General features: G+C 35.9%; 1 protein-coding gene across 7 annotated transcripts in view; it reads left to right on the forward strand.

Moving 5' to 3' along the window:
- EIF4G3 (eukaryotic translation initiation factor 4 gamma, 3) overlaps positions 1-18,336 on the forward strand; it is a 280,669-nt gene that overhangs the window by 122,106 nt on the left and 140,227 nt on the right. For 6 of the 7 annotated variants that reach the window (XM_014534341.1, XM_014534335.1, XM_014534338.1 and 3 more), the window contains 3 exons: positions 8,988-9,083; positions 10,506-10,619; positions 14,089-14,121. In XM_014534341.1, the coding sequence (XP_014389827.1) occupies positions 9,054-9,083; positions 10,506-10,619; positions 14,089-14,121 (177 nt within the window). In that variant the 5' untranslated portion in view covers positions 8,988-9,053. The remainder of the gene's footprint in view (positions 1-8,987; positions 9,084-10,505; positions 10,620-14,088; positions 14,122-18,336) is intronic. The other variant, XM_014534340.1, reaches the window with a different exon arrangement.

Consider the following 18,336-nt stretch of genomic DNA (forward strand, 5'->3'; position numbering starts at 1 on the left):
GGCTACTGCTACTTCCACTTCCTTTATCATTCAATCTTGCTTTTTTATTTTTTTGATTCTCCATCACAAGGCTGCAAAAATAAATAAATATAAATCACGGCGTTTTTTATAAAAGGTTGATAGGTTTCTTACCTATTAACTTTTTGCAGTGTTGTTGCACTGACTGCTGGTGCAAAACAATTCAAAGATAGTATGTATAACCAACAAATATATGGTGCTGTAATCAATTATCCGACACGCAGAATGTCTCGTTGAGCTCTGTTGCACTGTATATCTTTTTCTTCTAACCCTCCCACTCCTGTCTCCTAACGAACATGGCGATCAAGCGCGTCCGTTTGCTGAATGCACCCGAACGCACGGGAAGGTTACCCGAGGCACATGTTGACAATAACGAGGCCGTTTCCAGAATTGGGCGTTTTGTCACTCGAGTAAAAATAAAATGTCATGAGTAAAGATTAATCTCTTTATAGTGCAATTCTTAACCTTTTTATATTAATGTCAATATTGGAACAATGTATCTTGGATGTTTTCACTATGTATCTTTGCTACGCAACACCGATGTACATGTTTACATTCGGTTTTAGAATTGCATTATTGATCATGAGTAACGTGAGTAATAATATTACTCGAGTGATGCCCAACTCTGGCCGTTGCGAGAGACAGATATTTGAATTATGCAATTTTTTTGTCTCTGTCGATGTGTGTCACCCAAAATAAGTTCGCGTGTCACCTCTGACATGCGTGTCACAGGTTCGCCATCACTGTCCTAGGTCTAAAGTGAATCTTTTGTAGAGAGCATATCATTGGATCCTTTTTTAAAAATGTATGTTTTTATTGATTTTTAGAGAGAGAGGAAGGGAGAGGGATAGATAGGAACATCGAAGAGAGAGAAACATCATCAATCAGCTGCCTCCTGCAAGCCCCCCACTGAGGCTAGAGCCCACAACCCTAACCATGTGCCCTGATCTCTTGGTTCATGGGTTGATGCTCAACCACAGCCATACCGGCCATGCATGGATCCTATTTTTAAAAAATCCATCATGCCAACCTATCTTTTGACTGAAAAGTTTAATCCATTTATATTGAAGGTAATTAGTGATCGGGAAGGACTCAATATTGTCATTTTGTTATTTATTTTTTGTATAAATAGCGCTCCTTTAAAAAAAAATGTCTTCTCTCTTACTGCCTTCCTTTGTATTTAGTTGAGTTTTTGTAGTGACATGTTTTGATTCCTTTCTCATTTCCTTTTGTAAATATTCTAGAGATTTTTTTTGGTGGTTACTTATGGGATTATGTATAACGTCCTGAAGTTATAACACTCCATTTTAAACTGATAACAAGTTCACTTCAATTGCTTACAAATATTCCACTTCTTTTTAGCTTTGCCTCCACCCACTTTGTTATTGGTGTCACATTTTATCTTTATATACTGTGTATCCACCAACATAGATTTAAGTTATTTTTATGTTTTGTCTGTTAAATTGTAATAAAATAATAAAAGTGAGTTATAACCCCAAATTAAAATAATACAGGTTTTTATATATGCTTATGTATTTACCTTTACTGGAGAACTTTATATTTTCATATGGCTTCCAGTTACTGTCTAGTGTCCTTTTATTTCCACTTTAAGGACTCCCTTTAACATTTATTGTAGAGCAAGTCTTGTGGTCAGGAACTCCCTGAGATTTTATTTATCTGGAAATTTCTCCCTCATTTTTGAAGAATATTTTGTGAAATATAAAACTCTCATTTTGAGAGTTGTTGTTTTTTCTTTGAAAAGTTTGTAATGTTTCTCACTTGGAGTTCATTGAGCTTGTATTTGGATGTCCTTGGATAATTTTAGTCATTATTTTTTCAAATAAGCTCTCTGTCCCATTTTCTCTCTCTTCTTCCCTAATGCATTATTCCTTATGTTTCTTAGGCTCTCTTCACTTCTTTTCCCTTAATTTTTTTTCCCTTTTGCTTCTCAGACTTGATAATTAAGAAGTTCTCTCTCCAAGGTCACTGATTCTTTCTTTTGCCCATTAAAGTCTGCTATTAAACACCTCTAGTGAAATTTTAAAATTTAGTGATTGTGTTTTTCTTTCTTTTATTTATTTATTTTTGTTTACAATTTCTGTATCTTTGAGGTTGATTTCTAGAGATTTATTTTGTTCCTTTAAATGGGCCTTCAACTGGTCTCTTTGTATGCCTTGTAATCTTCTGTTGATAATTTAACATTTGAAAAAATAGGCACACCTTCCAGTATTTGGGGACTTGGCCAATTGTCCCTTACGATGGAGGCTCAGCTATGCAGAGGCCCACCCCTTGGAGCAGGACTGACTTCAGCAGGGCTGTGGTGCCCGCTGAGTCCGCCCCTTGCGTGTGTCACTTGTGGAGGTGGTTGGACGGTACTTCATTGTGGTCTGAAGCTGTCCACTGGGTGCGCTGGCTCTAGGGCCTCCCAGGAGGCACAGGCCAAGGTCAGCCACCACTGTGTTCTGCCTGGGACCACCTGGCATGAGCTACAAAGTGATCTACAGATGGCTGCTACTTGTGCTGGATTTGGAGTTGCCCAAGAGAGGCCAGGCTGTAAACCAAGGCCAGCTGCTGTGAGCCGGGCATGTGGCCACTTAGAGGTACCAGGCATGCTGAGGCCAGATATTGCTTGTTTGAGAGATTTTAGGAAAGTCTGAAACGTGAACCAAGCTGGGCCATTTGTTATGGGCAAGCCACTGGAAATAGCTTAGGTGGAACTAGGTCTCAGGGAATTACCAGGGCAGGTGAACAGTGATAGCCAGGTTGATGGAGGCTCAGATATGGCACCTGCCTGCCGCTCTGTAGGGGAAGGGCTCAGAAAAAGAACAGTGGTTCTGCCCTCCTGATTTTTATTTGACACACATGGGTGTGGAACCACCCTTGTCTCTCCCCTTCCTTCCAGTCTTGATGTGACTTCTTTTTATCCTTAGTTTTAGGACTCTGTTCAACTAGATTTCAGGCAGTTATTTTTAGTTTTATTTATTTTAAATATATTTTTATTCATTTCAGAGAAGAAGGAAGAGGGAGAGAGATAGAAACATCAATGATGAGAATCATGGATTGGCTGCCTCCTGCATGACCGCCCTGGGGATCGAGCCCACAACCCGTGCATGTGCCCTTGACCGGAATCGAACCTGGGACCCTTTAGTCTGCAGGTCGACTCTCTATCCACTGAGCCAAACCGGGTAGGGCAGTTTATATTTATTTTTGATGTGGTTGTGGGAGGATACAGGCACCCAACTGCATTTGCCTATGCCTCCATCTTGCCTGGAAGCCTCACATTGTGAACTTCTTGAAGGTTAAAAAACCAGCAGCCATATATCTTCAGCTTCATTTGTGCATCTAGAACACAGCACATGGCGTCTTCTTTGTGTTAAAGTTCAACAAATATTGTTGATTTAATTTTCATTGTGATTTATGAGATGACATTTCATTTGTTTCAAAAATACTTAGAGCTTTGTAAAATACAGACCTCCTACTATATTTTCTTGTTTGCTTTGCCTTTTTATATCATTTGAAAGGAAAGCTGAAAGACATGTTATCTTCACTATATTTTTATTACAAAGTAATCAGTTTTTAGGTCCATGAAAAGGGAAAAAATACACAATTCAGAAGTATACAAAATAAGACCTACAAGTTGTGTTCTATACTCTCCCCTTCCAATTCCCATTTCTCTGAAGTAGCCAGCATTAAATTTGCCATATACCTTTCTAAGACATTTTATCTTTATGTTTATGAGTATACTGTATGCATATACCAAAAAATTTTACAACTACGGTGATTTTATAATTAACTAGAGGCTGGGTGCATGAATTCATGCACGGGTGGGGCCCCGAGAGGGAGATGGGATGCGATCGGCCCTCCGGGTGGGCAGTGGGGTGCCCTTGCCAGCCCGGGATCCAGATCCATCCAGGTGACATTCACACTGGTTGTCGGGAGCCACCTGGCGACTGCTTCTATATTTATTCCTTGTGGAGTGTCTAGGGAAGGGAAGCGGCCGCGGTGCCCGAGGCCAACTTCCAGGAGGCCAGCAGCACTGTTAGGATTGTGCGGGTGGTGCTGGTCTGTTGGTGCCTGGCCCATTCTCCAGAGATTGGACCTGCAGGACTACTGAGGGAGTGAGTGGCTGCCCCCAGGCTGGTGGGCCGCTGGGATGGGTCTGTCAGCTGAGCAGCGCTCCCACTGTGAGAGTGCACTGACCACCAGGGGGCAGCTGCTGTGTTGAGCGTCTGCCGCCTGGTGGTCAGTGCATGTCATAGTGATAGGTGTTCCATCGTTCCCTCACTTAGACTTTTATATATATAGATAGTTCTGTGATTTGCTATGTCATTCAATGTTACAGATATCTTTCCATGATAGTGACTGACCTCATTCTACAACAGCGGTTCTCAACCTGTGGGTCGCGACCCCTTTGGGGTTCGAACAACCCTTTCACAGGGGTCGCCTAAGACCATCGGAAAACATATATAATTACATATTGTTTTTGTGATTAATCACTATGCTTTAATTATGTTCAATTTGTAGCAATGAAATTGGGGGTCACCACAACATGAGGAACTGTATTAAAGGGTCGTGGCATTAGGAAGATTGAGAACCACTGTTGTACAAGATATAGTGTCTGTAGACTGACCTCATTCTTTTTAAGATTATACCATATTCTCACATTGATTAAATATAGCATACTTTCACCTCTCCCTTATAAATGGAAATTTAGAATGTTTCCTGTTTTGTTCCCCCCTACCCACCCCATTATGAGTATATCTTTAGGGTAAATTCCTTGAAATGGAATTGTGGAGTCAAAGGGATAAGCTTATTTAAAATGTGGTAAGTATTACCTAATACCTCTTTGAAAGATTGTGGCAATTTATTTCAGTTAGATTTGTGTGTGTATGTTATACATGCCTAGTATTGAACTTAGTCTTTATGATAGTATTTATTTAAGGTGAAGGAAGATTCTTAAAACAGGAGAAATAACCTTCACCTCTGAGTTGTATGTGAAATACTTAGAATAGTGCTGAAACACAGTAAGAGCTATATAAATGTTTCTGTTATAATTATTTTTGTTGGTTTAAGTTCATTGTATTATATTATGAAAATTGAAAATCCTTGTAAATTTTTTTCACATGTCCATGATTTGAAAACCATCACATCTGTACACAAGGTACTACATTGTTCTTGTCATGAAATTCACCCTTGGATTTCTATCTTTAATTGTTCAAATCACTCTTTTTTAATTAGTTATTATGAATGTAAAGGTTATGTATGTAACACAAGGTCTGTTTTGACTGGCTCGTCTTCACTGGCATTTTGTTAACAGTCTGTCAGTAAACATCATTTGCTCATTGTTTTTGTTATTATTGTGTTTTTATCTACCCAGTTAATAAAAAGCGATCAGTGAGTTGAGAGTGTTCATTGAAACATAAAAGTAATAATGAAAATGAGAATGCAAGTCTATATTACTCTTTTAAAGTTGGACAGTGAACAGGATTGCAGTGTTAATATAAAATATTCATACATATGTCTTTGGAGAAGTAAATGCGGTAACTTAGAAGGTATCCAAAAAGGGGAAGTGCAAACAAAATGTTTAACAAGTACTGAAATGATACTCCCTTGATCTATCCATAGTTCTCTATGCATTTGATGTGATGAAACATGTTTATAGGATGTTCCCATTCAAGTTTTTACAATATTTTTCAACAAAACATACTACTATATTAAGCAAGTTATTACAGAATAACTTAATTCACTAAATTTGGTTAATCATGTCATTAATTGCAGAGTAGAGATGAAAAGCATAGAAGCCTCTTTCACCGGTGCACTGCTTGCACCAACAGTACAAATCACATCATTCCTAAGAAGTTCCTAAAATCAGCCACAATGGAAAAATGCTCCGAGAGAAAGCTGAGTGAACTATTGGCAAAATTCTTTATCAGTGCCCCTTTTAAATCTTACATTGCTAATGACACAATCACATCTATATATATAAAGGCTAAGTGACCAACCGTCTGTCTGTCTGACTGCCCGACCAACCTGTACATATGACACGCACTGGCAATTTAAAAATAAATGTTGACTCATGCATGCGCAATACATATAAAGCTCCCGCTGGTGCCAATCGCACAGGTGTGTTTCGATCTGTCATTGTCGATCATGAATTTGGTTGTTTTTGTTGTTTTTATATCATGTGTTGTTATTGTCTATTTATTAATCAATTTATATATTATTTTCATATACATTTTACTAATTTTATTTCATCTCTGACACTTCTATTATAGAGAAAGGGTGAATAGCAATATTAAAATATTTCTTCTAATTAATTTCCTTTCAATGTGCACAAATCCGTGTACTGGGCCACTAGAGTATTATAAAAAAAGGAATCACTTCCATATGTGGGTGTCATCAGATATTATGCTTTGCATTTTAATGAAACTGCTTGTATGCAGAGTATGAATCATCTGTTGGCATACATACAATTTAAATTGGAAGAAGTACTTGATTATTTTTTGTCAGTTTAAAATAATTTCAAGTGATGGAAATAAATTCTTTGTTTTTTAATAATCATTTTGAGAGCAGTATTGTAGTCTACCAGCTTTATGTGTGACCAGGAATAGTGTTATTACTAAATGAAAGAACTTATGCCTGAATCCTAATTCACATACTGCTTTTTCAATTAGTTGTAAGGGTGTTGCCTTATGTTAGTGGAAATTCTGAGTAAGGTCAAATATGATTATTTCAGCATCTTTTATGAGAGGGCGAAGTCTCCCCTAAGTTTTTGAAGTATAGAAAGAGGTAACATTTCCCCATGTTTTTATAACTGTTACCTCTCAATGCTGGTTCAATATCTTGACAGGCAGAAATTTATGCTTCAATGTAGCACCAACTAAATGTTGAAAATAAAATATCAAGATTTCCTAAGACCAAAGAGCGTCACCACTGAGAATATGACTTTTTAAAATATTTGATGACTTTCTTTAATAAAGAATGAAATTAATGCTGTATTTTGCAACTATATCCAAATTTTGTAATAGAGTTGGATGAAATACTTTTTCAGTTTGAATGCATTCAGAGATGATAAGTCTATTCACCACTCTTTTTCAAGTTGAAGTAGTCAGACTTCCTATTTTCCAGAGTTTGAATGTGCTACATCAGCGGCTCTCAACCTGTGGGTCGCAACCCCTTTGGGGTTCGAACAACCCTTTCACAGGGGTCGCCTAAGACCATCGGAAAACTCATATATAATTACATTACGATTCATAACAGTAGCAAAATTATAGTTATGAAGTGGCAACGAAAATAATTTTATGGTTGGGGGTCACCACAACATGAGGAACTGTATTAAAGGGTCGAGGCATTAGGAAGGTTGAGAACCACTGTGCTACGTAAACTTAGTATCTAAAACAGTGCTAAAAATAATCTTTGATAAAAAACCTTGGAATAATTTTTGGATCATAGTTGATCCAGTTATTACCTGTTTGATAGATTCTGATACTTGCTGCCATGATTTTCAATTTATGACCACATTTGGTAGAACTAGAATGAAAAAGGAAACTTAAATGTCAGTTATAGAAATGCTTATAAGGTTTCTGTGTTGAAAGATTGCAAAATATTGTGTCCAATATGAAACTTTTTTTGTTGTTACTCCTTACCTGAGGGTATTTTTTCCATTGAGTTTTAGAAAGTGAAAGGGAGAGAGACAGAAAGACAGACATTGATGTGAGAGAGACACATCGATTGGTTACCTCCTGCACAAGCCCCAACTGGGCCGGGGATCAAACCTGCAACCCAAGTACTCCAGCCAGCACTGTAACCACTGTTCACACGGCCAGAGCAGAACTATTATTTTTTTTATTAATCTTGTTTTCATTTGGAAGTTATGAGGAATCTTTTCAAACATTTGCTGTAAGTTGGTAATCCCAGCTGAACTCTCATTGCATTGTTAACAAAAACCAAAAGTTAGTTGCTGATGGTGGGGTTTTTTTTTAGGTATTTCAATGAAGTAGTAATTTATTAAACATCTTCCATATTTAAAGCTGTGGGTAAATTTTTTTAAAGCAAAGTTAGAATACTTCTAGACATTATTTACTTAGTTACCTTGGGTAAGATACTTAAAATTTCTGATTCTGGATTTCCTCATTTGTAAAACTGGAACTGTCTTAACTAAAGGTGGTTTTGCAGTAATTGACTTTATTTAGTCTTAGCAATGCCTTGTAAGGTAGGTATTCCTTCTTACATTCATGGGAAAGACAAAGTCAAGGTAACAACAGTAGTAAAGGGCAGTTTTTATGATTTGAATCCAAGTCCTGTGATTCTGTAACCATTGCTACTGCTAGCATTTCATTTTAAACATGTTATAAGTATTTTTTTCCCCCTGAAATCACTGGTGCATAGTATTTTAGTCTGTAGCATTTAACATGGATTCATAATGAAAAACTTATGTTCTTATTTTCAGAAAACTTGTGGTTAGTATGTATTATATTACCACTTATTTCAGGCTTTTGTCTAAAGTTCTTGATGGTAGTTTTTATGGGGTTATATAAAAGGGTTACGGTGGAAGAAAATAGCAATACTATAGAGGTCAACTGAGTGAACTGCTAATTTGACTCTAGGATGTCTTCCTCAATGGCTACTTTTGCTTGTAGGTACTTTGGAAAGCTCACCACAGAAGTAACAAGTTCCCTCAATCATGTTTTATTTTGTTTGTGGCTGGGCTGTCCATTTCAGAAAGAGATATGTTGAGAGTGAGTGCTATTTATACTCATGGTATCAAATAATTGCACCTACATATCAGGAGGTTTAAGGTAATCCCTAAAAAATGCTGCATTGGTTCTGGATTTCTGGACATTATGATAAAAATAAGTTTAAAAAGTAAATTTGTAAACCACATTAATAAATATTCCTATAAATATTTTTAACACTGAATTTGCCATATTTATTCAAAATATGATATTATTCTTGCCATTTTTTGACAGACCCCTTATCCCTCTGGACAGAATGCAGGTCCAACCACGTTGGTATACCCTCAAGCCCCTCAGACAATGAATTCGCAACCTCAAACCCGTTCTCCGGTAAGTAAGCAGAAGCTTGATGTAGAAAATATTCTCCACCTAAGTTTGTGTTTGCAGTAGCTTGGGTTCCTTTGGCTAATATTTTTACTTACTTTGGGAAATTTTTCCCAAAGAAAATTTATTATTGTTGTTGTTATTTTTATTATATTGGTTAGCATTACATTTTTCAGATTCTTTGCTATGTGAATAATTTAAATTTATTAAGAAAAGGAAGGAATGGGACTTTTTATCTTTTACTTTTCAGTGGCATGATTTTTTTAAAAATTGTAGTTGCATTCAAGTTTATTTCTGTTTTTAATTTGTTAGCTGCACTATTCAAAATTTAGGAGAAGAGTAAAGCATCATATTTTAAAAGTAAAGTAAATTTCATTAATTAGACTCAAATTCCAGTTGTTTCGGAAGGATTTCTGAATTGGTGTTACTAGATCAGTTCAAACCATTTGACAGTGTGGACATATGCATGACATCACCAATGGTGTATTCATTTTTTTAAAATGGTAAATAAATTGTACAAATGTAAATGCTGTCATCCTCCTTGCTCATCCTTTACATGGATTGCAATAAGTTTTGCAAAGATTGTGGATTTACTCAGGGTTCATCCTTTGCTTCCCAAGAGAATACAGAAGTTTCAGCTGTCCATTCCTTAGAACGTCGTTTCCTGCCCTGCATGATTAGCTTTTGCTAGAAGGTGCTTTTGTAACATCTCACTTTGTATCTCACATCCCTACTTATACCTCTGCTCTTTGTTTTTATCCCGATATAGGGATCCTCTTTTGTTCCCCACCCCTGCTTTTTTGCTTGTAGTACAGGAATATTTCATTGCATTAGCTTCTATTCATTTAGTTTATGCATGCATTTAATGCTGAAATGTATGAAAGAATTGCTGAAATGTATGAAAGAATTGCTCAAAGAACTAGGGGAGCATAGGCTGACCAAAATGTAATCTCTTTCTTACCCTCTTCCTATCTTCCTTTTCCCTATTGCCCTCTTCTCCAATACCCATTCTTAGATCCTGGTTCTCCCCAGGGGGTGGAGGAACCATTCTAAAGAGGTGGGACTTTGGTCCTAGTTGCCTGTTTGCTTGTCTTCTTTTTATTTATTTATTTGTTTATTTATTTATTTATTTGCTGAAATGGTCAACAAGATGTCTGATGCAAGTTTTGTTCTGAAAGTGCTTTGGTGATGTGGACACTTGACTGTTTGGAGTGGGCCTGAGATCTCACCAAATTAATTTAGATAGACCTGGGTTCTAATCATTAAACATGGAACGTATGGTAAGCTCTTATTGCAAAGAATTCCATGGCCCTCTTTACTTCTACCCCCCTTTTGTGATATTGGGGGAAAAAGATTTAAATTTACATGGTTAGAACTGGCGCAAAACCTGACTGAAGAGCTGCATCTCTAAACCAGTTTTTTTGACAGCCCAGCAGAACAGTGCCAATACATTGCACAGACAACTGGAAGAGGAGGAAGGTTTTGGAACAGACTCCCGTTTACAGGTCCTTGGCTGGAAGAGGCTGGATAAAATACTGCATTGTAAGCAATATAACAAACTGTACTTCTTGCAGGCAGTGGTGCCTCTGGCACTCATTATTTTTGACCACATCCATTTATTGGCTGATTACAGAAAAACATTGATTGCTTCCTCTCGAAAGTCTAACCCAGCATGGCAGTTTCTGCCAGGCATAGTGGGGAAAAGAATAACAAATTGGGTGGGTCTTCTCTATTGGGAATTAGACAGGAATAATTTGAAGTTTAGATATTTCTTTATTTTAAACTTGAAGAGGGATATCCCTTTCATATAAATTTTATTTTAAAAGACAAATTTTAAGGCTGCTTTTTCCCTCTTTCCATTTTATAATCAAATATCAAGGGGGAAATTGTCTGTAGTTGTCAGCCATTTTTCTGTGGTCATAAACTCTTCAAATACTATCCTCTATGCAGTTTTTGCCATCTGCTCTGCTAGTGACCATTACCACCTGCATTACTAAAACCACACCCATAACATCCCATTACATATACCCCAAAACAAGTGCAAGACTAGCAGACCCCAGACTACTCTTGCTTGTTGTTTTGGGTCCAGTTTTCTTTATTTCATTTGTGTTGGTTGCTGGGAGGGTGAAGTTTGGGATATGAAATTTGGTAGGATTGCATTTTCTTTTTACATCCCAAGTTGCCATAGTCTAGTCTCATCCATCCCACAACTGTCCCAACTGGTGAGGAGAGGTAAGCTGTTGCACTAAAGAAGGGACCCTTCCTGTGGCTTTGCAAAGCAGCTAAAGCTTACTCCATTCTATTTCTGCATTAATGGGCCATTGGCAATTGCACGGTTTAGGCTTTTCTGTTCTTCCCTGGACAGCTGCCTTTGCAATCCAACTGGCTTCAAGGCCCCCCCTCATCCCTCCTTCAGGTTACCTTTGTGCCTGTATTTCTATTTGATACTTCTTAGTATCTTAGTTAAATTCATATTGTTGAATATCTTGTTTAAAAGTAAAACAATATGGATAAGCTACTTATCTGTTCCATTTTCTGGTTGTACTGGAACTCTTTAAACAGTAGTTCACTTTTAAATAGCCTCCAAAATAGTGAAGCTATTGAATGCTTAATTGGGAGAGGCGGACAGTTTGGCTTTTGCAGTAACCTGTTACTTTGGTTATTTTGACATTTTGTGCCAAAGTTACATCAGTGTTATGTTGGCTATGCCCAGTTACCAACTGTGCACAGAAGAGTGAGTGAGTGGGTGGGTGGGTGGGTGACATTAACATTGGATTCAGGTTCACAGAAGGCTGCTTTTCTTAATATCTACAGTCCTCACCATCTTAAAGACCCCTCTTTTAAAAAAGAAAAAAAGAAACCAAAGTTTCTATTTTTAATATGAGCCAGCAGCGACTACAGTTTGTTCTGTTGCTTACAGTTACCCATAGGATTAAGACTATTATCATTTCAAATGAAAAACTCAATAGCCAATGGTGACTAGTGCAAAATAGACTAGGGTACTTTCCCACTAACTTAAGTTGTGGTTTTAAAAAAATATATGTATAATTTAATAAGGTACTCCTCTTGTTCATAGAAAGTTCTCTTTGACCAGAACATTTGAATTATATAAAGTTGCAACTTTTATTTTAGAGTCTTAGAAATGGGGGGACCTTTCTGTGGAACAGTGATAAGACAGGTACTGCTGAACTCAGGTCAATCGTTTAACATGGTCCTTCTCTCCTGTTTTCTTCAAAAGTGTCATTAAGAAACATCTCACTTCCATCCTCTACTTTCATACCACATGGGTGGTATTGCCTATTCTTGAAACTTTATGTTCATAGTAGAGGTATGATCTGTTTTCTTTTCATCATTGGAAAACAAATTATAGACCTCAGTTTCTTTGAAGAGAAAATGTTCTGCAAGAACTATAGCTGCCATTATCATCATTCGAAAAAACTATGGTTTGTAAATATAATGGATGACTTAACTCACTCTTATCATATAGGTCATAGAGAACTCATCGAGTTATGCTGAATAACTTCAGAATGTGTTAAGGCACTTGTCATTATCTGAACAATAGGTGACATTTTAGCTTCTATGGTGAATTCTTGATAGAACTATCTTCAGCTGTCTCCTACATTGTGGCATGTACTTCTAGAGTTTTTTGAATATTTTTATATGAAATAATGACAGTTGGGGTAATAATTCCAAATCTCTTGCAAATACTGTTGCAGATAACTAAATTCTGGGTATGAAGGAATGTTTCTTAATCTTCAGTCCAATTCATCTGTAATGATGAGCTGAGAGAGGAAGGCTCTATAGGAAATAAAACAACTGAAGAAATATATTTTAGCTCCTTAAATGTATTAAATAAAAATCCTGTATGGTTTGCATTGAAAACTGCTTTCTAAGTATTTTCTTTTCACTATTAAAGAGGGTGGTTAACATCTTAATAGTTAATATATTATTAGTCAGTACATGACAGTATGTACCTGAATATTTTTCTGTCCTTTTTAGTAAAAATCACATTAGAAGCCCAGTTTTGCTCTGATGAAGAATTATTTTATCATAGAGATGTAGTATTTAAATTTTTATGGGTAGCGAAGCTTTTTCTTCCATTCTAAGCTAGGAAAAGTAAGAGTTGAAGCACGTATTATCTGCTTTTAAGTATTCTGAGTTGGCTGACAAGTTCTGTTTTCTTTTGCATTTATTCTCAGTATCAGATAGCAGAGGGTACATATGTACAGTGTTGTGCTGTTGTGTATAAATAGTGAGAGTTTTGACTTTTTACTCCTTTTTCTTCTTGAGCTTATAATAGTACAACTTTAATTAATCATGTTGGAGAGTGATGTTCTTCACTAGCTATGCGCTTTAATATGCCTGTTATTAAACTTTAGTAGTTAATTGCACTTAAACATATAATTACTTATATATTTAAATATATATTTATAAGTTATAAATATATATTTAATATAATATATAAATAAAATGTTCTTCTTTAACTCCCACAAAATAAAGAATGATAGTAAAGCTTCCATTTCATGTGTGAGATATCCCATTTAACTTGAGTAAATTTGACATCAGTCCTATTACATTCTTTATTTCTTATTGGACAGTATAATTACCCCCTGGCTATTTCTTATAATGTAAAAGCATTTCTCATTCCCTCCAGCTATGTCAGTTGCATAAGCACACTTGACTTTTCATACATTTGTCTTAATATAACCACTTAGTGTTTCAATTATTTTTAATTTTAAGTTTAAAAAAAAAATTCCTATCAGAGAAGCAGCCCTACTTGTGCCTAACAGCTTAGCTGTTTCTCTCCCAGCAAACTATTTCTAGTAGTGGTGTCAACCTGTTGAATCTTAGTACCTGTCTGTCACTGTCCTGCAGCAAAGCTTTGACTGTTTGTGTTCTTTTTTTCTTGTGGGTTTTTTTCTTTTGGCATATTGTGTGACATTTTGGTTTTTGTTGTGTTTCTGACTCTTTGTGCCTTTCCTTTTGTGTTTGTTTTCCCTCCTTTTCTCAGTTTGCAGCGGGGCCTCGACCTGCCCATCATCAGGTACTGTACCCTTGCCCCTTGACTATCCTCCTTAACAAATAGGTGGGGGCTTTAGTAGCTGCTGACTCTTAGAATGCTGCCATTCCATGGAACCTCCCAAACTACTCTCTTCAAGAGTAGCTTTAGTCTGATGTATTTAGGTTCCTTTTGTCCTTATTTCACAATATTTTGTTAACAAACCCATTTGCTTCTGTTTATGGCAAAAAATAGTTGCTCTGAATTTAGAGAACTTTGAAAAATTTTAGATATACTAAACCCTCATAGGTTTTGTGGATTAAGTTTAAATTTAACTGAATGGAACAGGCACCATTCTAAGGGTTTTCTGTTAACATTCTGATGTAACTTGTATTGATGTGTATAAAATAGCATTAATAATTCTAAAAGCACTTAACCTCAGTTACTAACCTAGGCCTAATAACAAATTAATATTAATATATCTTTATTCTTAGGATATATTGAAAATAGATACTTGAATATTTAATTCTAATATTTTTAGCCTATTGGTTCTTTTAAATGAAGTACTCGTATAAATTAAAATTTCAAAATGTATATGCCAACGCTACTTTATTTAGCAGTAATATACTACAGGGTGTGATTTGAGAGAAAAAATAAGACTTGCTTGGTGTTCTCCCCATCCCTCCCCCAACTTGCTTTTTATGGAGTGTTCTGAAACATTTTCTTCTGCTATGGTAAATAAAAGGAGCCTAGGCTTTGGAATCTGATAGATCTGGGTTCTAAGCTTCAGTTTCCTCATATGTAAAATGAGGATAAATACCTTCTACATTAGAGATAATATTCTTAATCATCTGACACAAAGTAAGCAGTTAATAACTGGTACCTATTTTTAATGTTGTTATGTAAGATAGTATAGTTTGATAAAATGAGAGCAATTTACCAGTATTTAGCTGTGGTATCATAACTTAGAATTCATTTTACTTGAGTAAAGGAATATTGTTAAGGTCTTTCATTGTCTAACAGTGATTTAATATAAGTCACTATTTCTCAAAATACAGTCTTTCCAATTTAGAGAATTTAAAGCCAAGCACATTCTAAGGTGTTAAAGATACTTTGCAGGAGAACTCAGAGATGGTTGTATGAAGTGGAGGGCCATTCTTTAGATTTGATAAAGAAATAAAACTCAGGGTATATTCTAATATCAAGAGAGAGTATTGTTGCTCTGGCTGGTGTGGCTTAGTTTGTGGGGCATTTTCCCATGCACTGAAAGGTTGCCAGTTCAATTCCTAATTAAGGCACATGCCAGGGTTGCAGACTTGATCCCAGATAAGGGCACATGCAAGAGGCAGCTGATCAGTGTTTTGCTCTCACATCAATGTTTATCTCTCCCTCTCCTTTCCTCTCTAAAAATCAATAAAAAAAATCTTAAAAAAAAAAAGAAAGAAAGATCGTATTATTATAATGCTTTAAGAGCTTGGACTTTAGCATTAGTTAGGCCTCGTTTGACTCTTTCTTATTAAGTGTGTATTGGGTAAGTTATTTACTGTTTTAGCTTCAGTTTTCTCATCTTTAAAATGGGGACAGTATTAATACCATATCAAGATTGATGTGAAAAGTAAATGAGATAATGCAAATAAGATAATTAACAGAGTATTTGGCAAATACTAAGAATCTAGGGGGCAAAATGACTACTAATTAATAAAAAAGATAATCCCTTACGTAAAAAAATTGATTACAGTTTTTTAAAATTTAGTCAAGGGTTATAGAGGCAAGGCTTAAAATGTAGTCAGGGGTCAAGCCAGATACTCTTGACAGAGAAACCTGGGGCAGATCTGCTCAAGAAGCAGAGTAAAAAGAAACTACTGATTCGAAAAAATGATTTTTGAGCTCCTTGATACAAGGTTAGGGATTTGTATAATCTGTGTTCAATAGCAGTGGTCCTCAAATAGGGATGTTGTATTAAGCCTTTATGAATAGTCAGCTTTGGGAAAATCTGTTTTTTAAACTTTCTTCTAAGCCTAAAGGCTTGTGATACAATTTGTCTTCCCTTATTTCCAACAGCTGAAGAAAACTTTAAGGAATCTTTGTGAGAAAAGGATGAGTTATTTTATAACTCAAAAAACAGTGGCAGATTGCTCTTTCATTTAGCTGTAGGATGATGCTTGTGAAATTATAGCATGTTTCAACTAATAAATAACACTGTGCATGTGTATATACTTATTATTTAGCAAGAAAAAGAATTACTTTCCAACATTAGCTCTTAAACATAGGTTCTTGAGATATAGGAGATATCCAGAGCATTGCTTTTGGATATAAACTTCAGGTAGCTGGCTGCTTTTTTACTGTGGTATATTTTCTTTCTGAACAGTGAAAAGAAAATATATAACACTAGAGGCCTGATGCACGGAATTCGTGCAAGGGGCTCGGCCCTTGCAGCCCCAGCTGCCTCAGACCTTGCAGCCCCAACTTCGTCTGGAAGGTCTTCCAAACCGGTTGTTCTGCTGTTTGGTCTAATTAGCATATTAGCTCTTAATTATATAGGATTGGCTCAGGCAGCATCAGTAGTTACCTTAGAGAAATAGAGGAGGGGGAGGGTCATGGGCTTGAAGTGCCCATGCTGAGCAGAGGTAGCTGAACCAATGTCATGGTATGGCATGGAGTTAATTGTTAGGGAAGGCTTGCTGTTCTTTATCCATGAGTGTAGGTAGGGGCCAGTTTGGTTTCTTTCACTATGGAATAGGTATGGGCATTTTCGGTTGGATTTACCATTTATGAAAAACTGCTCTGTAATTAGTTTATTTAGCAACCTTTGGACTCTTACATGCCAGTAGAAATTCCCCCATGGACAATTAAAAACAAAACAAAACACACCTTCACACATTTCCAAATAACCCTCTATGGAGGTGAGATACTATTTACCATTTGAGAATCACATGCTGAAGTCTATATTTAAGAGGATCTTCTCCTCAGATCTAGAGACCTAAACCCTAAGAGATTCCCAGAGGAGATGTTCATAATACAAAACAGGATGTGGGAAGTTATGTAATGAAAAACAATACAGTGAAAAACAAACATTGAGTGGTATGCAGAGAATACCTTTTTAAAAGGCAAACATCTATGTGCTGGTATATTTTTGGTTTATCGTGCTTAATATTTAAAGTTGAAGTCACAAATGGTTTTTTCACGTGTGGTTGTTTGCTTTGGCCAGAAAGAATTAAGTCAAAGGTTAGAATTAGAATTAGCCATGAATAGTTAGAATTAGTGATAAAGATTTCTCATTTCTCCTTTATTACATTATTTATCAGTGGCTACCTTTCTGATCACATATCTTTTCACGCTGTGATCTTTTAAAAATTTTTAAACAAAATAATTGGTGCTGGGTGGTATTTCTTATGATCGCTCTTTCTAAAGTCCAATAGTAAATATATAACTTTTTATGTATGTGTCATAATAAGTCCTATCAACATTTCAAAGAAAAAATTTTAACTGTTATTAAGGTAAACTGTTTGGAGATAATTGCCATCATCCTGTTTAGTAATGCAAAACCTATTTATTTTCTTCTTTGTAAAATAAAGTTAACTGAATTGAAAGGAAACAAATAAGATTTTGGATAGAAAACATTTTTAGTTTAATAGAACCAAGAAACTGTTATAGGATGTGTTTCTTGTACTTTTATTTCAAAGATTTTTATTTGTGGGCCACTAGGGCTCCTTTTGAGTTCCTCAAGTCAGAAATACCATGCTCTTTTTAGGGTTATTTCAGCCACATCTTCATGGTACTATTAGTTTTTGGCTTTTGCAGGGATTCTTTAGATTAATATAAGTATGTTCTATTTTACTTTAATTTTTTTTATAATTTATAACTTGAAGAAAATAATAGTTTTCTTCAAAGGTAAAAGAAATCTTAAGTAATTTTATATGCAAAACACCCTTGACTTTAGAACTATGTCAACTATTTTTACTTGGATGTTTGAAAATCCTAAGGTAATTAGAAACGGAAAGAACAGAACGTACACTCAGAATTAAAAACAAGTCACTTGATATAATGTAGATTCTGGTTTGTGTTGTTGATTTCATGCCTTTGGTCATTGAAATCTGTGTAGTTGTGGTTTAAAGTTACTTATATGCCTGTCTTTATTCGACTTTAGGGCTTCACAAGAGAAATCAAGTGTTGGCTATATATACTATGCTTAGTGGTCTTTGCACTGTGAGAAAAACCAGGGAATTGGTATTTAAAAGTGTTCCTAGAGCAAAAACATTT

The sequence above is a fragment of the Myotis brandtii genome, unplaced genomic scaffold (genome assembly GCF_000412655.1).
Source record: "Myotis brandtii unplaced genomic scaffold, ASM41265v1 scaffold129, whole genome shotgun sequence".
Taxonomy (NCBI): Eukaryota; Metazoa; Chordata; class Mammalia; order Chiroptera; family Vespertilionidae; genus Myotis; species Myotis brandtii.